The sequence below is a fragment of the Periophthalmus magnuspinnatus genome, chromosome 15 (assembly GCF_009829125.3).
Source record: "Periophthalmus magnuspinnatus isolate fPerMag1 chromosome 15, fPerMag1.2.pri, whole genome shotgun sequence".
Classification (NCBI taxonomy): Eukaryota; Metazoa; Chordata; class Actinopteri; order Gobiiformes; family Gobiidae; genus Periophthalmus; species Periophthalmus magnuspinnatus.
In genome coordinates, this window is record NC_047140.1 from 30,042,623 (window position 1) to 30,066,338 (window position 23,716).

Below are 23,716 nucleotides of genomic sequence, written 5' to 3' on the forward strand. Positions count from 1 at the left end.
TTTCCAGGACCTTTATTCCAGGACTTTTTTGCAAAACTTTACAGGACTTTTGCAAAACTTTACAGGACTTTTGCAAAACTTTCCAGGACTTTTATTCCAGGACTTTTGCAAAAGTTTCCAGGACCTTTATTCCAGGACTTTTGCAAAACTTTCCAGGACCTTTTTCCCAGGACTTTTGCAAAACTTTCCAGGACCTTTATTCCAGGACTTTTGCAAATCTCTCCTCCTTGAAATTGCTTAAATCTGTCTGTGCCAAATAAAATTGTGCTCTGTGTCTCAGGTCCTTTTGTTTTGTTTGCTCTTTTTTGTGCCTTGCAGAAGTTGTGTTGTTCCCCATGTTGATTGCTTGTTGATTGTTTATGTTCTTACCTCAACGTGTTTTTGTAATAATAACGTTTAATAAATAAATAAATAAATAAATAAAATAAAAAAAAAAGATTCAAATCCAAACGCATCCAAAAAATTCAAATTCCACAAAGTAGCCGAAAGTCCCATCACTAATGAGCAATAAATAAATAAATTTAAGTTACAGTTTTATGATTTGAGTTTAACGGTTTTGGAGGTCGCTGATTGGCTGAGCGTGTGACGTACTCTGGAGGTCGCTGATTGGTTGAGCGCGTGACGTAACCAGGAAGCGGCTAATTTGGCTTGTCGCTAGCATCTGCACCCAAGCGACGGTTGCGTGCGATTTGGGACTGAGCACGCACTAAAACTGTGGTCTTAAATAGTTTTACCCAAATAATATCACGACAACTTACATTTGAATGTGTTGTTTTGGTACGACAGTGAAATAATGGAAGTTTGTAGCACACTATCACAAGAATCACGTTAGCCGAATGACTGAGATGCTAATTTTCAAGCACCGGACTTTGCGTTTTGGCTAGTTTTAGTTGACACATCGAATGTCAATGGTTTGGCTTTAATCATATTAGTTCCTGACGTTTTTTCAAGGGTCTTCTTACTATTGGGAAGCTGGAAAGATGATGCGAAGACCCAGAACAGCCACTGCTAAAGCTGTGGAGTATCAAGAACTAGACTCAGATCTGTAAGTGACAACGCAACACAGTTTACATGGTCTAAGTGACAACACAACACAGTTTACATGGTCTAAGTGACAACACAACACAGTTTACATGGTCTAAGTGACAACACAACACAGTTTACATGGTCTAAGTGACAACACAACACAGTTTACATGGTCTAAGTGGCAACACAACACAGTTTACATGGTCTAAGTGGCAACACAACACAGTTTACATGGTCTAAGTGACAACACAACACAGTTTACATGGTCTAAGTGACAACACAACACAGTTTACATGACCTGGGATCACTGTATTAAATGTGTGGGTCTGTGGACAATATATATAAATATAATACATTGCTTAATTTCTTACGAAGGTGCAAAAGGTTCTGTTTCCCATGCAGCAGTGGCTGTATATCTTACTAAGGGAGGATCAGGTCTGTTGTCCTCATCTGTTTGGTTTTCTGTAGCCCCTCTCATCTCAGTAATATGTAAAACACTCTCCTTGTTTGACGTTGCTTTAAATTTTTTACCTATAGAATGTTTAACCCCCACGTTTGTCTAGAAAAGGACTGCCAACGTCAAGAGAGACAGAGACAGAGCTGGCCCCTCTTTATCTCTAGCTTCTGTCTGCCCATGTTCCCAGTAGAATGTTGAGATCTTCCTCCGGGTCTTAGAACAGCCCAATCTAAATATTTTTAAATCTTTGTTGAAAACTCATCCGTTTGCGCTGGCTTTCAACACGAGCTGAGCGGGACTCTCGTATTGTATCGTGTTTGTTGTGTTCTATTGTATTTTTGCATGTTTAGTTTTGTAACGTTATAACTTTGGGCAGCGGTGGTTGTTTTTAAATTTGCTTTATAAATGAATTTGACTTGAGTTGAGTTGAGTTGGGCATCACTGGAGATGCTGGGAGGAAGATGGAGGATGATTAGGAGGAGGAAGGAGTACAAAAAAGTGAATATGTTAAGAGATGTTTTGTAGAGAAAGCTGAAAAAGCTAAACCAGTGTTGTTTGGACATGCATGCAACATAGAACGGACACAAGATTTTGAACTACAGTTATTTAAAAGAGTTATGAATGTGTTATGTTATGAATTAATTCCACAGCCGTGCACATTTACTTAAACTATAACGCAGTAAAATGAATACACACTTTGTTTTCAGATCCTTTACTCAAACCATGAGTGAAGAGGACGGCGAAGAGTGGATGCCATCAAAGCCGAAACCTAAGGCTCCCCGTAAACCTGCGACCTCAAATGCCAAATCAAAGCAACCCAAAGCCCCGAAAGTGCCCAAAGAACCAAAGCCAAAAGCCCCCAGAAAACCTCCAGTCAAACGCAAACTGGACGGTCCCAAGACTAGTCAAGATTCTGCAGCTACTGGGTTAATTCGGACAAAAAGGACAAGAATTGATACAGAGAATGAACAAACAAAAGCGGATAACCACAAAGGTGAGAGGTCAGATGAACCAAGGCCGGCCGCAATGAAGCGAGAGGTAAGACATGTCGAAACACACAAACGTAACAGGAGCTGATCATTACAGTGTTCATACTTTCCCTTATTTTGTAGCGCTTGTCCTTCACTGTGTCAGAAGCTCATCAGGACAACAGGTGGGTAAACGAAGGTCCATCGTCTCTGGGCTACACTGTAAAGAAAGAAGAACAAGAGGATTACACATTTGAAGATCCCTGTACAATCAAACCAAGTGGGCGACAACTTCCAAGCACTTTACGATCTCCTCTGGCCAAGTCTTTGAGGAATCAGCTCAACATGAACTGGGATCTTGTAGAGGTATGTTATAAATACATGTGTCCACCTCTTCTCCCTGACATTTAATTCTCGTTAGACAGGATATCTCTGTGTTTTATTGTTCTTTGCCTGTGTATTGTCTTAATCTGTATATTTATTTCTTGTTGGCTTTTTATGTTAAGCACTTTGGACAGCTGAAGTTGTTTTAAATGAGCTAAAATTTCAGTAAGATTTGTATTGAAAAGTGAGCGTTTTTTGTTTTTTCATCGCAGCTTTTGTCCATCCTGACCAACGTGGAGCCGTGGGTTTGTGTGAATATCGTGACGCTGCTGCAGGAGGAGAACACGGTGCCTTTTATGGTTCGTTATCGCAAAGACATGATTAATCACATGGATGCTGACGCTGTTCGGGAAGTACAGCTGGTTTATGAGGACTTATGGTGAGTGATTAAGTTCGTATACAAGAATATTTACTAGTATTTGTCCTTACCAACGGTGGAAGAAGTGCTCCATTTTGTTAGTTAAGTAGAGGTACAGATAAAGGAGCAAAAAAAACACTTAATAATAGTATCACATGAGAAAATCCACTCAAGTAAAAGTATTAAAGTATCTGTTTAAGAATATACCTACAGAGTAAAGAATAAAAGTATTTAGTGCAGAGTTTGAGGTCTTTAAACTTTAAATGTAATGATTTTATTAAAGATCTGTGCTGAATTTTGTTCAACAGAAACTAATGAATCGATCTTTTTATTCTGTTTCTTTTTATCAGTTTGTTTGTCGTAATATTTTTGTTTTGCTCAAATGATAAACTTTTCAGCAGGTCTCAAACTTTAATGAAAAATACTTTTACTTTTCAGTCCAGTTCAAAAATGTAGTGGAGTAGAAAGTACAGATACTGCTCCCAAATGTAGTAAAGTAAAAGTAAAATGTATCCACTTTAAAATGTACTTAAGTATACATTTTAGGTATCAGTACTTAAATACTTTTACGTTGTTGCATTGTCTTCTGACGTATCTCTGTCAGAACTATTATTATTATTATTATTAATTATTTGATATGTTTTATATTAAGGTTTACATTCATTGTGTGTTTAATTGTTTTTGGGTTCATATTGTATTTGCATAACTCAGTATGACCCTAAATTGAGTTTAAAACATTCTGTTAATGAAATTCACATGACTAAGTTGTTGTTTGAGGACGTTCCACTAGATGGTGCTAGAAGTCCAGAGTTGACCCAGTGACACGTTTCATATTCTCCACTAAAACAAATGAAACACTCCTAATGTTCTTTGGCTTGAAGCTCTTAATGTGTTTCTAATCTTTAATCGTTTGTTATTTTTTCAGTGCTTTGGCTAAAAAGACTCAGTCTGTGATTCAGACGCTGAAGAAAGACGGGAATTTGACAAGTGAGCTGGAGCAAAACCTAAGAAACTGTAGATCTGCAGATGAACTGGATCATGTGGTAAGACACGTGTTACTTTGTGGAAACGGTTTTCAATTATGTTACATGTCACTAAACTTTAAAATAATAATAATAATAATAATTTATGTTTAATAAAGCTTTAATATAACCCCATTACAGCCACACTTACTATTCTTATCATTTAAATACTGGCAACATCAGTCTTTTTGAGTTATTTTACTAATTTCAGTTGTATTTTAGTACAGTCCATACAAGAAAGGCAGTAAACTGACGAAGGCTCGCAGGGCTAAAGCTCTCGGTCTTGAAGAAGCTGCTTCTACTCTTCTGGAAAGTCCACACACGTTGGACTTGAATAAATGGGTTCAACCTGGTACTGAGGGTGAGAGATTTTTATTTTATTTCTAAACACATCACAAACAACACAGACTTTAACAATATAAGTGGATGGGGTCAGGGGGTGGCAGACGTTTAGTTGAATTAATAATCTGCATATATGTGTTTGTAACTAAGCCTGTCACCATAATCACTACATCTGGGCCTCAAAATTACTCATTTGCTCAATTTCCTTGTAAAAGTCGGAAGATTTGGGGTGTTTTTGTTCAAATATGATAAGATTTTAACACTTAGTAATGTGTGTCAGCAGTGTCACTTTGCACAAATCGTTTTTATTTCATCGCTTAATGTTTTGTTTTTATTTTGTGTTTATTAGAAAGCACTTTGACCTTGAGTGTTGTAAAGAGCTCTATAAAAACAGTTTGATTGAAGATTTGAGCTTATTATTGCTTCATTCTGTTGTAGCTCAGGCCTCTTACTGTTTAAAAATGGTCCACTGGGATTATCTTGCATTATTTTTGTTGTGTTATAGTTTTAATATTATTGTTTATCACCGTTTATCTCTAGCAAAACAGTAAATAATAAATAAATAGGCACATGTACATAATATACATACATTTTGGTTGTCACACAGGTCAAAACTTCAACAATTTTCACATTTTTTTCTTATTTTTGTAATGTTTTTATGAATATTTATAATAATAATAGTCGTCAGAGATGGTTAAATATTCAAGATCATTAAATATTAGTTAAATATTAGTTATGTGTGTGTTGTTCGTACATTTAACAAGGATTCGTTCTGATCATATCCAGGTCTTTCCACTGTTGAAGAAGTCGCCACCGGTGTTGAGCATATACTGGCTGATGTCATCGCCAAAGACCCCGACACTTTAACTTACGTAAAAGAGCTGTAAGCGACCACCACGGCGACGCCAGTTTAGTGTGTTCCCTTCTTTCTTTTATACAAATATTTAAATCGTGTCCGTTTTTTTTCCAGATGTGAGAAAAGCCACATCACAATCCAGTCTTCTGTGTCCAAAACGGCTCTGAAAGACAAAGAGAAGACGGAGAAAACGGCTCATTCAAAACCGGGGTCACAGCAAAACAAAAAACAAGACATGGACAAGTTCAGCCTGTATTTCGACTTCACCTGTAACATCCATCGCATCCAGTCTCACCAGGTAACGACGGGTGGGTTTGAGCGTGAGATACAGAACTGTTTTTTAAGTTTATCGGTAAAAGTATAAGAGATGACGTCTGTGTGTCGATCAAACGTTCAAACCTGCTCATGTGACTTAAATTATCCTCTATATCACACAAAAATTGACTCAAGTTTTCAAGTTGACAGCTACTTTTTTACTGTTTTAGTTCAGTAGAGATCGGCACTTCCAGAGTTTAAATCATCCAAAAAACACAGTGGAGCACTTCCTGTAACGCCACACGATGACATCACAAGGTGGAACAGTGTGTTTTCAGTTTAAATATGCAGGGCTTGTGTGTCAAACATGTGCGAATGAAACAAAACACAACTCCAGGTCTGTTTTTTGAGGGGGAAACAACATTAAAACAGATCAGATTAATGAGAAATAGTTGTTTTTTTCTGCAGCTTTTCCAAAATTTTGCTTTTTAGACTTGACCCGCACAGAAACAAGAGCCCGTATTACCTTTTTATTTCCATATTCCTGTTTCATATAGAGTCAATTTTAGTCATTTAACTTTCAGAGACATTCACACATTATAGACTTTTGTTCTTACTGTAGACTGTGACACACTTTGTGACTTTAGTATATGAAAAGCGCTTTAAAAATGTACTTTGATACATGTTGGGAGCTTTGTTTTATCAGTTAAATGACTACAAATGTAATTATATACTGGGATAAATGCAGTAGTGTTCCCTCAGTACTCAAAATCCAAACTTATATGTCACCAAACGATTGTGTACATGTGTTTTTGAGGCTGTCCCAGTGCATGGTTCTTCTGAATGTGAGTCATGTCGTGTGGAGTTAGCCCGCTCTCCGCACTTCATACTTACCCCTCCTGTCTCTGCCTTCGTACTTAACCCCCCCCGCGCCCCGTGCCCCGTGAGGACCCCGTGCGCTGGGAGTGACTGGTGGGTTACTCAGAGTTGGTCCCGGGCCTCTTGTGTCACCGCGGCTTCCATCACCAGCCGCCGCTCTGCCACACCACACTCTTTGGCAGGGTGCTGTGGCCCGAAGTCATCCTAATGCACACACACAGACTGAGGCGCACACACACCCCGACTGAGGCGCACACACACACAGACTGAGGCGCACACACACACACACACACACACACAGGCCCCTCGTCCCCTCCTCTTAACATATGTGACATGTCCCCCACCGACATGCCATTGGATTAGGAGGCTTTGATTGACAGGCGCTCTCTTGTAGTGACAGGTTCTGCTGTTGGGCCCAAAGCCTCCTGAAGGGAGGGGAGGAGAGAGAGAGGGGAGGAGAGGAGGGGAGGAGGAGAGAGGAGGGGAGGAGAGGAGAGAGGGGAGAGGAGGGGAGAGGAGGGAGGAGAGAGGGGAGGAGAGAGGGGAGGAGAGGAAGGGAGGGGAGGGGAGAGAGGAGATGAGGGGAGGAGAGAGAGGGGAGGGGAGAGAGGAGGGAGGAGAGAGAGGGGAGGAGAGAGAGGAGAGAGAGGAGAGGAGGGGAGAGAGGAAGAAGAGAGGAGAGGAGGGGAGGAGAGGGGAGAGAGGAGAGGAGAGGAGAGGAGAGAGAGGAAGAGGAGAGAGAGGGGAGGGGATAAAGAGGGGAGGGGAGAGAGGAAGAGGAGAGAGAGGGAGGGGAGGAGAGGAGGAAAAGGAGAGAGAAGGAGAGGAGAGGGACGAGAGAGAGGAAGAAGAGAGAGGGATTGGAAAGAGTGGGATGGAGTGGAGAGAGGGAGGGAGGGAGGGGAGAGCGGAAGAGGAGAGAGGGGGGTAGAGAGGGAGGGGAGGAGAGGAGAGAAGAGAAGAGGGCAGAGAGAGAGATGGGGAAGATGGGAGAGAGAGTGAGGAGAGAGGAAGAGGGCAGAGAGAGAGGGGGAGAGAGAGTGAGGAGAGAGAAGAAAGAGAGAGGGAGGGGAGTGAGAGGGGGAGAGAGAAGGGAGAGAGCGAGGGGAGAGAAGGAGACGGAGAGATGGGAGAGGGGAAGGGAACAGCGAAAGAAGGGAGAGAGAGCGAGAGAGGAGTGAGAGAAGGGAGAGAGAGAGGGAGAGGAGAGAGAGGGAGTGTAGAGCAGGAGGGGGGGAGAGAGAGGGGAGAGATTGGAGAGAGGAAGGGAAGAGAGAAAGAAAGAAGGGAGAGAGAGGGAGTCCCAGTGCCTGACGTTGAGTTGTGTCCATTACTTCTCTCTCTCTCAGACTCTCAGTCCCAATCTGACTACGGCTCTTCTTTCCACACCAGACCTCCCCTCACTCCCCCTCCTCTCCTCCTCTCCTCCTCTCCTCCTCTCCTCCTCTCCAGTGCAAGCTCTTTAATTCGATGACTCGCCTTTGTCACGGAGCATTAATCCACAGGCGGCTCTGACCCTGCGAGCTGTCAGATTCCGGCTAAAACAAACCTTTTCGAGCCGTCAACTTAGCGGCGAGGAGAGCAGGTGGGAGATGTGTTTTGACAGGAGACTTGTGTGGAAGCGCTCAGCTGTCCATTTTTTTAAATCCTCCCCCCCCCAACTTCTGATTTTTACTTCAAAGATACACATTTTAGAAGTGGAAATTTTACAAAACTATAATTGTGCAAATCATGAAGCCGGTGAAGAGGGTTTAAACGGTAAATGGTCACGTTTTTTTAAGCACTTTACATCGAGGAAACGCCGCCAACCTTCAAATCACTGGGCAAAACACTCTACCAGCTGAGCCACTGTCGCCCCTGTAGCTCAGTTATGAATTATTTCCATCTTCATAATAACATAACATAATTGAAAGTGTAGATGTCCTGAAGGATTAACTATAGGCTTATCTGTTATGTCCTGATTGGAACATGCCACAGAGGATTTAAAGCCTTTTTAGCTTCTAGCAACAACAACAAGTCGTTATGCCAACATACATTTGTCGATTTGTACAGCAGGAGATTTTTAATTTGACTTGCCTTGTGACTTAATGGTAGTTTAACACTTGACTTGGGCTACGTTCATGATTTAATCTCTGCTAGACGCCTTTATGTTACTTGTCAGACTTGGAAAGGAAATGAAAGGCAGGTCTGTTTCTACAGCACAATCCATATAAAGAAATTCAAAGAGTTTACATAATAATAAGAAAGACGTTAAAATCACAATAAAACAAATCAAATCATAAATAATCATCATAAAATCAACTTTAAAAGAGACGAGTGCAGAATAAACCCCTTTCACCATTTGAGTCTGGATATAAACTTTGTCAAAGTAGAAGCCTGTCTCACATCTTCAGCAAGAATGTTCCAGATTTTAGTCCCGGTTTAGTCCTGTCTTAGTCCTGTCTTAGTCCTGGTTTAGTCCTGTCTTAGTCCTGTCTTAGTCCTGTCTTAGTCCTGTCTTAGTCCTGTCTTAGTCCTGTCTTAGTCCTGTCTTAGTCCTGGTTTAGTCCTGCTTTAGTCCTGCTTTAGTCCTGCTTTAGTCTTAGTTTAGTCCTGCTTTAGTCTTAGTTTAGTCCTGCTTTAGTCTTAGTTTAGTCCTGGCGTAGTCCTGGCGTAGTCCTGGCGTAGTCCTGGCGTAGTCCTGTCTTAGTCCTGTCTTAGTCCTGTCTTAGTCCTGTCTTAGTCCTGTCTTAGTCCTGGTTTAGTCCTGGTTTAGTCCTGTCTTAGTCCTGTCTTAGTCCTGTCTTAGTCCTGTCTTAGTCCTGTCTTAGTCCTGTCTTAGTCCTGGTTTAGTCCTGCTTTAGTCTTAGTTTAGTCCTGCTTTAGTCTTAGTTTAGTCCTGCTTTAGTCTTAGTTTAGTCCTGCTTTAGTCTTAGTTTAGTCCTGCTTTAGTCTTAGTTTAGTCCTGGCGTAGTCCTGGCGTAGTCCTGGCGTAGTCCTGGCGTAGTCCTGTCTTAGTCCTGTCTTAGTCCTGTCTTAGTCCTGTTTTAGTCCTGTCTTAGTCCTGTTTTAGTCCTGTTTTAGTCCTGTCTTAGTCCTGTCTTAGTCCTGGTTTAGTCCTGTCTTAGTCCTGGTTTAGTCCTGTCTTAGTCCTGGTTTAGTCCTGGTTTAGTCCTGGTTTAGTCCTGGTTTAGTCCTGGTTTAGTTCTCTAGTTCTACTTTATTGGTACAAAAACATCCAAACGTGGACAGATCAGATTTCTTCACGTGTTTATTTTTTCTGGACTGTGAAGTTAAATTTACATCTGAGCAGATTTAAATGTACGTTTCTCGTTGTTGAATATCCACTTTGTGAATCGTTGGGGTGATCGACTCGTGGATGAAAATATTCTTCCAAACGGAGGGTGAGACGTCCAAAGAGACAGAGCGGGTCTTGTCCTGGCGCCGTGCCCCGGCTCAGGGGCTAAAGGAAATGTGACGGGGCATCTATGAAAGAATGTCCGACCTCATTAGGATTTGGCCGGGACAGCGCCACCTGTCACTCCCGCCGCATCTACATCACGAGCGCACACCTCACCCCAGCTCACGTAGCGTTTGTGCTCGGATCACCCCGCGTCTCCTGCCATCGAGTCGGCTCAGACAGAACGTGGCGAACGCACGCGAGACGGTCACGATAACACGTTTTGAACTGTGATATGTACTGATAAAGAAAATACAGACGATAAACGACCATATTCAAACTCATTTATGCCACTGACGCAAAACAAAAGCAGGTTTACGCCACAAAAACTATTCTAAATCTACAATATTGTTAAAAAAAACCATGAGCTGCAATAAATAAACAGCAGAATGAAACACTTTAGTACTAGTTTGTATTGATAACGAGTCAGAGAAGTGATTTATTCAAACTTTTACGGCTTAAATCTGATCATAAAGCCAAAAAAATACCAAGAAAATGAGCACAAGATAAATACTGACAGCTAAAAATATAGTTCCAGTGTTATATATTATGATGTATTGTTATATTTATAATCATTTTAAACAAAGAAAAGAATCTGATCTTTGTTTTTCAAGGACCTTGCAAATATGTGAAGCTGTTAAAATTGTGTGGTACATACATATATTTCATTCAACGACTCTTTTGACCTTTTCTGCATCTCACTATTCACCAGCAAAACTGCAGTAAAAGTAAAATCTGACTTCTAAATGATACACTCGTGAAATCATAATCACTTTATCGACTTATTGTTCTATATCTGAAAGCTGGAACTATATTTCTTTTGCATTTTTTTTCATTTTCTTTGGACGACTGGAACATTTTTTGGTTATTTTTGTGCTTTGTGAAAAGATTTAAGCCGTAAAAGGTCGAATTAATGACTTATTTGACTCATTCCAGATGCAAACTAAGATCGAAAGTGTTTTGTTCTACTGTTTATTTATATATAAACGGACTTAGCTAACCTGCTAGCCGCCGCGGTACAAGTAGGAAGTGATCCAGGGGGCGCATTTCCGGCTCCATCGGCTCCATTTTGATCGTCATTTTGGTCTTAAAATGTTCGTATCGCCCCACTTTACACGATCCTGGTGTCTTTATTTCAATATTGTGCCTGTAAATCAAGATAAATAAGACGCAAATCATCTTCCTTCTGTGAAACTTGCTCCAAATTGTCCTCTATAACTGCCACTTTTATACAGCCATAATTTTTTAGCAATACTGTAGATTTAGAATATCTTTTGTGGTTTAAATCTGGCATAAATTACTTTCAATATCATCGTTTATCGTCTGTATTTACTTACAGCGAAACCCGTTATTGTGACAGACTTGCGGATGCGAACTTTAGTCAATAGACTGTCGGGGTTTGCGTGTTGTTTGATGGAAATAGTTTGAGAAATGTCATCTCCGTCACTGCGCCCGAGGCTGAAACATGCCAAAAGAAACTAAATCCGACTTTCATCATAATTCAGAGGGCGATGCTGCTGCGGCTTTAATTCAACTCTCTGCCATTAGCTGTGTTTTATGTTCAGTTTGTGGTTAGTTTTGTTGTTGTTACGGGCTGCAGCGACACTTGTGGAGGTTGGCGGGGGGATTGCGGGGGGATTTGTCAGCTCTCTTCTTCCGCTTGGGCTCCAGATTGACGTCTCGTTTGTGGCTCTGTTCTGCGTTGGGCTAAAGGTTCCCTCGTGAAAAGGTCAAGCACTTACTTAGTGTTTGTGTAACAGAATGTAACGGGGGGACTTTGAGACTGCCCAGGATAAAACGCTGCACATATTCATCAGTGGTTTAATGGGCTGCGTTCTTTAAGATGTCGAGCTTCTATATTTGATTTGTACTTAACCGTTCCCGTACAAACACGCCCGTTATATTACTGAAGAAGTCTCTAAACGTCTCAAAACATTTATTACAAAGGCGGTTGATCAGATATCTTAATCTTAATCTGACTTGTTCTGTCGTCCTCAGCGGTTTCCAAAGCGTTTGACGTCTTTTAACACAACTCTACATGGGAAACATTAGACGCACGAAGCACATGGACTGGATTTCTTGGCGCGTTTCGCTGTATCAGAGCCTCACCAATGGTTCAATCACATCTAGAGGTGTGCAAAAATATCGAAATATCAATATATCGTATTGTTTCATTTCGTAATACAGTATTGATATCATGGGCTGCTGTATCGATATATCCCCAAGAGTATTTTTTGTATATTTTACCAAATTATTCTGTCCCGGCGCTACATTTCTGTGGTTTGTTTAGAGGAAAGAAACGTGTTTAAGCAGAAAATTTGACATTAGAGTCTTTGTTTTGATGATTAAAATAGTTTTATTTTATATTAACTTTGGATTAACAAACACTTTTCGTCTCAGAGTTGTTTTAGTCGAACTGTTTTGATCCTTCAGAGCCGTTAAACTGAACATATCTCTGTGTAAATGTAAATATGGAGCTTGTGTAAACTGTGGATGAATAATACGGACCAATCTAACATCTTGAGGTGTTTTTGTAGTTGGTAAAATGCCCAAAACAAAATGCACTTTGTTTTGTTTATTCATCTTCAATAAATGGAAGATAAATGAAAAAATAAATACAATTAACATTTATTTTTTGTGAAAATAGGGTTGATCAGTAAGTGTCCTGAAAGCCTTTATTTTTCACTGAATCAATTTGAAATATATCGTATCGTATCGGCATCTTCTTCACGATACCCAGCTCTAATCACATCTGTATCTGTTGCTTTAGTTCAGTAATGTCCTGTTTCTCTGTTCGATTCACGACATCTTTAACACATCCAAAAAAAAAACAAACCATGATCCACACTGTGCTTCTCTCGAGGACGAGCCATTTCTTAGGGATTCATTCAAAAGGACGTCTCTTTAATCAACAGGACGCCTGAAATACATAAATGCAACATGATTAAAAACTTTTACAACCGCCGAGTGCAACAGAACAAGTCTGATTAATATGTCTGATTCATTGCCTTTGTAATTAAATGTTCAAATTATAAGGAGACTTTATGTTCACCATGTAAACATAGACAATAAATGATAATATTGAAGCTGAATTATCCACAAAAATATTCTAAATGCACAATATTTAAAAAAAATCATGAGCTGAAATAACTAAAAATCCGAATGCAACGCTTAAGTAATTAGTTTGTATTTATAATGAGTCTTAGAAGTTATTTATTCAACTTTCTACAGCTCAAATCTTATAAAAAAATAACCAAAAATATCTCACTACTGCCCGTGATAATATTGTCAATAATCGTGACAGGGTTAGATTCAAATGCAGTGAAACCGTTTGAATTTTCTTCTGTTTAGACTTTGGCCATTAATCGAGGGGAGAGTCTGAAAATATTAACGGTGAAGATAAACATCCCCGACAGAGTGAAGTCTGACTTTACCACGTGGTGCATAAACTGCAGGTCAGAAACACGGTGCCTTGTATTAAAACACACGAACATAACACAAAAACAAACTCTCTAGAATCACATTTTTATCCCAGATGGAGGACAAAGACGTTTGCCAGAGAGGAGCTCCGAGTTCTCATTAAGAACGCGGTGGAAGACTCTTATAAAAGACTCATTTTACCTTTCCTAACCAGAAGCTACAGGTACGGGTCGATTTATGGTTAAAAAAACGACAACACCTTTGCGTTATTGTTGCTGTTTTAAATGCTGTTTTGTCTTTGTTTTTCCTTCAGGACTAAACTTACCACAGCTGCGGAGAAAGAGTCCATCGCTATGTTTGTTCGTAACCTTCGGCAGCGTCTCCTGGCGGGACCGGTTCGCGGCTGTGTGCTCATGGGCGTCGACCCGGGCTTCAGACACGGCTGTAAAGTGGCAGTCCTGTCCCCTACAAGTACGTCTGTCACGATTATCACTATATCGACTTATCATTCAATATATGACAGATGGAACCATGTTTTTGGAGGGTCAGTATTATCGGGAGCACTTTTTCTTTGCAGTAGCTTGATATTTTTGGTTATTTTTTTGCACGATGATAAGATTTGAGCTGTAGAAAGTTGAATAAATAAGTTCTATGGCTCATTATAAATACAAACTAAGTGCTAAGTGTTACAGCCAGCTCATGTTTTTTAATATTGTACGTTTAGGATAGTTTATCATGGGGGTTACATTCTAAAAATAACCCGCAATAGGTGAAATCCGCGAAGTATCAGCTGTATTTTTTACATTTATTCTATGTTTTCGTCTGTAAAACCCCTCACCACACACTTTATACACTTTTCTCACACAGGCGTTAACATTTTCTCACATTTCTCTCTCGTTTAAACTCTCTCAAAGTTCAAACCTTCGTAGGCGTCTTTGTCGGTGCAGAACGTTTCATCGACATTGTGGGTTTTGTCGGGGAGAAAACAAAGTGCAAACGTACAGCACTTCAGAGTCACACCGCGATCCAACGTTTACGTAAATTTGTCTGAACACATTCTGGTCTACAGTCAAACAGCCAATCAGGACGCACAACACAATGCACGCTCAGACGATGTAAAAAAGCATGAAAAATTGTGCAAAAAAACGCGAAATTTGAACCGCGATATAGTGAGGGACAACTGTAGTTTGATATTTTTGGTAATTTCTTGCAATTTGATGAGTTTTAAGCTGTTGAATAAATAACTGTTTTTCAATATTGTACATTTAGAATCATGTTTTAGGGATAATTCTGCTTTATGATTTTGTTTCAATATTATCGTATATCGTCTATATTTACTTCAGTGATATATCGCACTCCAGAATTGGTTATCCTGACAGGCCTGTGTTGACCCAATGCCTGTTTTTATTCCTAAACTATCAACATAAAATGAAAACTTCCGTGTTAGAGTTTAAAAGTGATGCATGATCTTGGATATTTTTATTTTCTGTCCCTGAAACACATTTGTATTTTATCTCAACATCCCGGTTTGTTCTGTATTTCAGAGCAGATGCATTTTAAGCTATGTCTTTTGTTTAACTCCAGCACAATTACAAGTTACAAAAATAGAAATTGTCAAGATATTGTTCAGCTTTAGCCTTATAGTTGTGTTGTTAAAATCAATACTTAAATAAAAGCACAAACTACCTGACATATCCACTGTTTTTGTCGTCTCTCAGGTCAGATTCTCCACACTGATGTTTTCTACTTGCACAACTCCAGCACGCACCAAGAAGCTGACAAACTGCGCCACCTTCTGATCAAATATGGGTACTGTTTTTTTTTGTTTTAACCCTCTGGTGCACAGCGGTCACTGCAGTGGACAGATACTCAAACATAACTTCTTCTTTAATGCATTGGTTTATGTGGTGGAGCTGCACATCAGCCTCTAGAGTGCTCTCTGCTGCCACACTCCATTGAGGTCAATTCAGTGGTCAGTCGGTGTAACTACAAGTAAATTTCCTCTGGTTGGTTTTCTTATTCAGGCCTAAACATTGCACCTATACAGTGTTGAAATTTCCCAAAAGTTGTTAAAATGTTTTTCAAAGCATAAAAAGAAACATATGTCCGTATATTTACAATAAAACACAAGTTAATTCATTTTTACAGGCAGTTCACAATGTTGTTTCATGTCCTGAGAAGAATAAAAACACTTCAGAAAAAAATCGTGACCAAGGCTTTCATAATTCATGCATCAGAGGGTTAAGATGGTTTTACAAGCATTTATTAAAAGGCAAGGCAAGGGGAGTTTATTTGTATAGCACAGATCATACACAAAGTAATTCAAAGTGCTTTACAGAATAAGACAAACCCTTTCAGTCACAGCTAAACGGAACCATCTGGAGTGTGGATTTTAACATTGTTCAACTAAAGGCCTGTCTATGACTAATAATTTCCTTTACAAACAGCCTTAATTAGGTCAAATTAATTTCTACAGCTCATTTATAAACAGACTCACTGCCCCAAAGTGCTGCAGATGTTCAATAAGCCCGGATACTGTAATAAAATGATCAAAATGGCCATAGACAGTTTGTTACTAAAGATTTCTGGCTCAGTGTGAAATAAAAATAGTTAAATGATGTTCTTAATAGTCCTGAGTAATGATTTTGTTTTCAGATGTACAAAAATCGTGATTGGCAATGGGACGGCGTGTCGTGAAACAGAGGCGTTCTTCTCTGACCTCATCTCCAGACGTTACTTCCAGCCTTTGGACGTGTCCTACTGGTGAGGCCCTTTGGTTTTACATTGTGTCTTGTCAGTGTTCTGTCATTAGTGCATATTTAACGAGAGACAAACCAATATATGGGTTGATCGAGATATATTTTCACTTTTTATCAGCCTTAAATCTCCAGCACAGGGCAATATTTTGTTTTAGCCGACCTGCTGCTTAAAGAGTAAACACAAAGCTTTATCTTCTTCCCAAACTCTTGCATCGTTTTATTAACTTATTTTATTTATTTGGGCTTACTGGGACCTGAGGAGTGTAAAAATAAAAAAAATATATCTTTTTACATTATAGGAAAAATGATGTCCACACATGAGGACGTTAATTCTACTTTTTAATGATTTTGATAGAACAAAATAAAATCACATTTGAATAATAATTTGCAAAAAACGATTTATTAAGCGCCTGAACACAGCAACATTTTTCCTGCGTGTAAAAACAAAATGAGAAACAACAATTGTGCCTCACATGAGCCTTTAACAAAGTCCATGTTGAATCTAAACTATAACATGTTAAACTCTTCTGTCGCCTTTAAGTGACAGTTTAATGACCTCATATGTGAACACCAAGAGGTTAAATTAACATTTTTGAAAAGATGTCTGTGTAATCCCTCAGTCGTCCAGATCTGATCCATAGTAAAAGAAAAAAATAATTGACAAAACACTCACTCACAGCCCCTTCTTTACCAAAAACCTACAAGAGAGCTGTGTGGTTACGTTTTCTGCAGACATCGCGTTGCACTGAAGTGTTTATATAAAGGTAAAAGACAAATTCAAACCTGTAAACTGGACAAAAAGTCGCAGGAGTAAAGACGTTTCAACAATAGGACTGGTCATTATACTGATAGACATGAGGGCAGCCTTTAGGGGCCTGAATGATTACACTAAGTACGACTCAGGCACAGTTTAATTAGTGTAGCTCATTAGACCTGGACCCAACAAACAAACTTTAAACGATACGTGTGTTAGTTTCAGTACAGCTAGCTCCCCCGTTTCTGATCGATATAAGGCCGTGTCCAGCACCGATCTTACCAGAACTTAAATTTTTGTCCAGTTTACAGGTTTGAATTTGTCTTTTACCTTTTATATAAACACTTCAGTGCAAAGCGATATCTGCAGAAAACGTAACTACACAGCTTTCTTATAGGTTTGCGGTAAAGAAGGGGTTGTGTTACAGCGTTATAACATGACTTAAAGCTCACAGCAGTGAAATTTGACTAATTCTGTGCGTTTGCGTGTTTCTCGTTAGTCCGTTTGCGTAACATATTTTAAGTTTTGGATTCATCTGATCACAGTAAGTTTGTAAATGCGCAAAGGATCGTAAAAATTAACCACAAACGTGCAGAAATATCAATGTGCGCCCTTGTTTTGGGGATAACGCTCAATGTTTCTGTCTCACGTTGAGGTTTTTAATCCATTTAATTGGAAAAAATGATCAAACTTGGACTCACATATCAGCCCAAATATATCGGCGAAGCTTATTAACCATTGACTGCTCTGGATTCTAAATGGTATTGGTATCGGCCATGAAAAAACCCATTTCGCTCGATTTCTACATGTAACTAAATGCTATTATAACTGCAGTATTGTACAAATACGCATAGTTATATAAAGAAACATCAGAACATTGAGCATACACTGTGTCCCAGGGAAAGGCGTTGTTAAAATGTTCAAGTTTAGTTCGATTTCTCCTGTCCTGCTTTAGTTTTAATGTTTTGGTTAAAATACAAGAGTGAAATCGAAGTGAAGAAAGAGTAGGAATGGTGTTAACTGAGACCAGCCACAGACACGACTCCGCTGAACCTCGGTCCAAACTTAGAACCCGCTCGCCTCCCCCAGCTCCGCCTCCTCCTGTCCCTGCCCTCGCTTCTACCACTGTGTGTTTGTTGACTTGAGGTTAGTCAGACGTCTGTTCTTGTATCGAGTGTCCGGTGCTTCCATAGATCATTCCAGCGCGATTCATTTGATACATTTACACAGCTCATACATTTTCTATTAAAACAATCTTATATCCACTGACGTTTATAAAACATGAGCTCTTTTCTTTTAAGGACAGTTAAGCACGTCCACAGATCTATTCCCATTTAAGGTTTTCCAGAATGAATCTTTGAATCGTCTTTGATGGTTCTGGCTCCGCTTCTGTCACTTTGATCACGGTAAAAGCGTGTAATAATAGTTGGCCAAGAATGTGTTTGAAAATACTAATGTCAAGGTTTTTTTTATGACTATACAAATATAAAAAATGAGGATCTTTGTTAAATGAAGAACCGCCCATAGTTAAATTATGAGACTAATTGCATTGACATTGAATATCCAGATATACATTAGAAACCCCCAGGATGCAGAGCACCTGCTGTGAATGTCTTCTGTATAAAAATATATAATCAGCTGGGCTTTTTCCAAGTAGAATTCAGTTTACATTGTTTTGACATGGTGTTGGAATCCGTTCAGATGATGAGATTCAGATGATATTATAAACATTTTAGATGGATAAATGACCACATAATACAGATCTATCAACAGTTAAGTGTATTTTAATTTAAATAAATAAAATAAATCTTGTTAAAATAGATATTTTCCCTCACACAGATGAACTGCTTTATAAACACTTGCTGTGTGATGGTAAATAGCCAGTGCCTTTCAGCTGTGACAGTTGAGTTCATTAGAAGCTCTGGTTCATTCGGAGCGTCTGCTTCTTGTCCATTTGAGCCTCATTGTTGCTCTCCACAACCTCCGCCCCTCCGCCCCTCTGCCCCTCTCCCTCTCTCCCTCTGTCCTCCACCTTCTTGTCTTTTTCTCTGTCCTTCTGCCTCACTGCTCAGCTGGAATGACAGCCAGAAATGGCTGCCTGCGGGACGTAGGCGCTCTGTTTGTGCGCGTGCGCGTGCATGTGCGCGCGTGTGTGCATGCATGTGTGTGTATGTGCGTGCGTATGCGTGCGTGCGTGCGTGTGTGTGTGTGTGCGTGCATGTGCGTGTATATGTATGTGACTGTTCCCAGTCTGATTCATTATAAATATATGTGATCTATAATACAGATGATGCCACACACTGAACTCAAACTCAGACCTAATCTATGATAATGATAAATACATTTTTATGTATTTAAATCACTAAACATATTTAAACCACAGATAATATTCAACAGTGTAATTGCAGAAGGAGGAGTGCACCCTGAGACTGAAGCCTCATGAGCCTCTTAAATCTCACTCATCTCAGACTGGACTCATTTTAAATCTCTCCTGACATTATGTTGTGTGTATTTGAACATCAGTCTTGATGCTTGTGGGTTAAAGATGGGGCCACCTGCTGCTTTCAGTGCCACCCTCCAAACAGCTCGGTGTGTTGAGGCTCTTTTGGCTCTTTTGGCTCCTTTTCAGCTCGACCTCATCTGTCATTGTGTTTTAGTTCTGACAGGTAGAACTGACCCTCAAATATTCAGCTCGTCTCACCTTTACATAAAAATGCAAAGGTGAGCTGCTGTGTGTCAAATGCACTCTGGTGTCAAAGCTCTGGTGTATAGTTGATATTTAAAATAACTTTACAGCACAGCCCAATTTATAAACCAGAGCATTAAAACAGCTCGTCCAACCAAATATGTGGAGGTCAGAACAGACAAACTGCACACTGGGGCGTGTCTAGAGCATCTGCCAGAAACAAATACAACAAATGTTATTTTACTAATGTTGCTAAAAACTTCTTATCCACAAGCTCCAATGTGGCGGCCATTTTTCAAAAGAGTTTCCAAACGACATACTGTAAATATGCCAGTATTATTTCCTTTTTTTCACAAATATTTCTGGCTTAAAGGGATTACAGATTACACAATTTTCTGATCTGTTATAATAGTTTCCTCATCACAAACAGACCTGGAGTTGTGTTTTTTTTGTTTTATTCTCACATGTTTAACACACAAACCTGCATATTTAGGCTTCTAGTTCTTCTCTCAAACTGAAAACGCTCTGTTCAACCTTGTGATGTCATCATGTGGAAATACAGGAAGTGCTACAGTGTGTTTTTAAACTCCACACACCTTCACTTGAATCATTCATTTGGATGATTTCAGCCTCGGGATTGATCATTTCTACTGAAGTAAAGGTAAAAGTTAACTTGAAAACTACCTCTTCATGACATCACAAGTTGGAACGGAGCATTTTGAGGTTTGGAGATGTAACAGACTAATAATAAAGTGTGACTCAAACATGTGTGAATGAAACAAAACACAACTCCAGGTCTGTTTTTGATGAGAACAACATTATTAACAACATGATTTAAAGCTCACAAGAGTCAATTTTGCATAATATCAGATTGTTTGTGTGGATTTGATTGGAATGAAACGGTGTTTTCAGTTTGAGAGAAGAACTCAGCCTAAATCTGCAGGGTTTGTGTGTTAAACATGTGAGAATGAAACAAAACACAACTCCAGGTCTGTTTTTGATGAGGAAACATTAGAACATACATCAGAAAGTAGCATAATATGGGACCTTTAGTGTGTTTTTTTGTTTTTTTTTCCCTCTCAAACGACTCTCCGCGGCCTCATACAGTCCATACAGTAAACGCTGAGTCCTTGAGTGTCTGGCCTTGTGCTCCCGTCGGGATGAGATCATTATTACTGTCCAGATGCAGAGCTGGGGGTCAGTGGCGTGTTCGTGTGCGTTCTCTGTCTCGGCCCGTGTCCTGCCGTGCTCCCGGGGGCCCGATGATGAACGCAGTGTGGCAGGACCAGTCATCACTGAGCTACAGCAGGCATTTAGACATCAGCCATGATTTAAAGACTGAAGGAGGAGGTGTAGAGGGACACATGCTCTCTGAGGCGGTCAGTGCTTCACTTTCACTGTTTGTGTTTTATATAGACGCGCAGTTATGGAGCGTAGACTGTATATACAAATGGACACGGCTAACCTGCTAGCGGCGGCGTTTGCAAGAAGGAGGTGAGCGTTAGTGCGCGTCCGCCTGCATCGACTCTGGCTCCAATTCACTTGCTATTGAAAAACTGTCCTCCCTCTGTACCTGCTGCTGTCAGACTCATCATTTTGGTCTTAAATGTTCGTATTAACGCGCTCTACATGATCCTGGAGTTATTTTGAATTTATTTATTTATTTATTTTTTTGAGTTATTTTGAGTTTTTGTTTTGTTTTTTTTTAGTTTAGTTTTTTTTTTAGTTTTTTTTTTAAATTTAAGTTATGTTTATTATAATTTTTTTTTGCTATTTTTTAGTTTTTTTTTTGTATTTTTATCTCTTTTTTGTTGTTTTTTATTTGTTATTTTGAGGGTTTTTTTGGGTGTTTTTTTAAAAAGTTTTTTTTTTTGTTATTTTGACTTTATTTTTTTTTTTTATTTTAATTTTTTTTCTGTACCTGCTGCTGTCAGACTCGTCATTTTGGCGAAGTGCTTTGTAAAAACTGTTTAATAACAAAGCACACTTACTTTTTCCACACATAGGGTTGTACTTACCGTAATATATAAAATAATTCTTTTAAAACTGTACTTTATGTTTATTTGACTTGACTTTTCTGAAATATTAAAATTGGTTTGATAATTTAAACATTTAAGTGTGATAAATATGAAACAAATTAGCTAAATTGCAAATATCTTTTCTTGTAAACAACAGGATCAACTTCAGAGCATCATGAAACTGAAATATATTTTTATGTACAGTTACGATTAATGTTATTCATTTACAGCATAAATATATCGTTAAATCAGTGGGAAGTTTATTTGTACAGCACAATTCGTACACAAAGTAATTCAAAAGTGCTTTACAGAACAAGAAATACATTAAAATCACAAAACAACTAATCAAAACATCATAAAATGAGAATTAAAAGGGAAAAGAGAAGAATAAAACCCTTTGAGTCACATTCACATCTGAACAGAACCACTGCAGTGTTAAATCCTGATGTCTGGAGTTCCTGCATAAAAAGTACTACAATGATCCATCCATTTTCCTCCTCTCTTGTTCCGGGGCGGGGTCACAAGGGCATTAGACTTCCCCCACCCCAGACACTTCCTCCAGCTCCTCTGGTCGGACCCGAAAGTGTTGGAGAGAGTCCCTCTAGAGCAGGGGCGTCAAACTCCATTTCACCGAGAGCCAATTTGCATAGATGAAAAAAAAAAAGACTGTGTAACTGCATAAACTGACATTTTAATTTACCTTGTCGCGGCCACATAAAATGGCATGGCGGGCCAGATTTCGCCCCCGGGCCTTGAGTTTAACACCTGTGCTCTAGAGTATCCTGGGTGGTGACGACGACGCTACTTATAATCCCGTATAATTACTATTTACAAAGTACTTTTTTCTTTTCTGTTTTACTGAAATCTAGTTTTAGTCACTGCTGGATGAAATACTCAACTTTCCTAAGTAAAAGTACAGATACAGAGGTAAAAAGTTACTCAAGTATCACATAAAAAAATATATTTATGTAAAAGTATTTAAGTACCCGTTTAAAAATGAAAGTTAAAAGTATTTCACTCAAGTGTTGTTATTTTATTTAAGTGTAAATGTCGTGATATTGACTAAAAAATGATGCATATTTTGGTCACAGTAACTGAACTTCTGAACTTTTCTTATGAATTTCGTGCATTTATTTCTGTTTGGATCAAAGTCGAAGCTTCAACTCAAACTTTAGTCAGGATGATTAAAAAAAATAACCCCTCAAATCATATGAAAAGTACTTTTTACTTTTCAGTCCAGTTCAAAAATGTAGTGGAGTAGAAAGTACAGATACTGCTCTCAAATGTAGTGAAGTAAAAGTAAAAAGTACCCACTGTAAAACGTACTTAAAGTAAAGTCCAGATACCTAAAAATCTATTAAGTACTTGTACTTCGTTACCTTCTACCTCTGTTTTTATTAAATTAGATAAATACATGAAGAAGTTGAAATAAACTCGTCGACATTAATGACCCCAAAACATCCTTAAACGCAGCAGCACTTTGGCGTCTCATGTCTCTCCTCTGACACCAAGTCCTCGCTCCCTCAGGGTTTGACAGTTTTCGGGAGGGGGGGGGGTGTCCTGTTGTGCGTCCTGTAGGGGGACTGTGTGTGTGTGTGTGTGTGTGTGTGTGTGTGCTTTTAGTCGTGCTTGTGTTGTGTTTGTGTGTGGAGTAAGTGCAGGCCTTTCTCCTCCAGATTGACATAAGTGTCTTTGAGGCTTTGCTCTTTTCAGATGTGCCTCAGACTGGCAGTTTGTGTGTGTGGGGTGTGTGTGTGTGTGTGTGTGTATGGATGTGCTGTGGCAGTTGGACTTGTGTGTGTGTCAGATGCCCTCCCTGTGTGTGTGTGTGTCAGATGCCCTCCCTGTGTGTGTGTGTGTGCGCTATGTGGGTGTGTGCTGTTGCAGTTGGACTTGTACGTGTGTGTATATGTGTGTTTGTGTGTATGATTGTGCATGTGTGTCTGTATATCTGTATGTATGTGTGTGTGTGCTTTGTGTGTGTTCTTTGGCAGTTGGACTTGTGTGTGTATGGGTGTGTTTTGTGTATATGTGTGCGTGTGTGTGTATGTGCTGTTGCAGTCGGACTTGTGTGTGTGTGTGTATATATGGCA

The 23,716-nt window shown here is 39.4% G+C and overlaps 1 protein-coding gene across 2 annotated transcripts in view; it reads left to right on the forward strand.

Annotated features, from left to right (window-relative positions):
* Positions 1 to 641: 641 nt before the first annotated feature.
* Positions 642 to 23,716, forward strand: part of srbd1 (S1 RNA binding domain 1) — a 51,738-nt gene continuing 28,663 nt past the window's right edge. For both annotated transcript variants that reach the window (XM_033980210.2, XM_055227380.1), the window contains exons 1-13: positions 642 to 1,045; positions 2,191 to 2,521; positions 2,596 to 2,817; positions 3,048 to 3,214; positions 4,119 to 4,236; positions 4,438 to 4,576; positions 5,344 to 5,440; positions 5,528 to 5,711; positions 13,338 to 13,441; positions 13,522 to 13,629; positions 13,720 to 13,877; positions 15,125 to 15,215; positions 16,062 to 16,169. In XM_033980210.2, the coding sequence (XP_033836101.1) occupies positions 981 to 1,045; positions 2,191 to 2,521; positions 2,596 to 2,817; positions 3,048 to 3,214; positions 4,119 to 4,236; positions 4,438 to 4,576; positions 5,344 to 5,440; positions 5,528 to 5,711; positions 13,338 to 13,441; positions 13,522 to 13,629; positions 13,720 to 13,877; positions 15,125 to 15,215; positions 16,062 to 16,169 (1,892 nt within the window). In that variant the 5' untranslated portion in view covers positions 642 to 980. The remainder of the gene's footprint in view (positions 1,046 to 2,190; positions 2,522 to 2,595; positions 2,818 to 3,047; positions 3,215 to 4,118; positions 4,237 to 4,437; positions 4,577 to 5,343; positions 5,441 to 5,527; positions 5,712 to 13,337; positions 13,442 to 13,521; positions 13,630 to 13,719; positions 13,878 to 15,124; positions 15,216 to 16,061; positions 16,170 to 23,716) is intronic.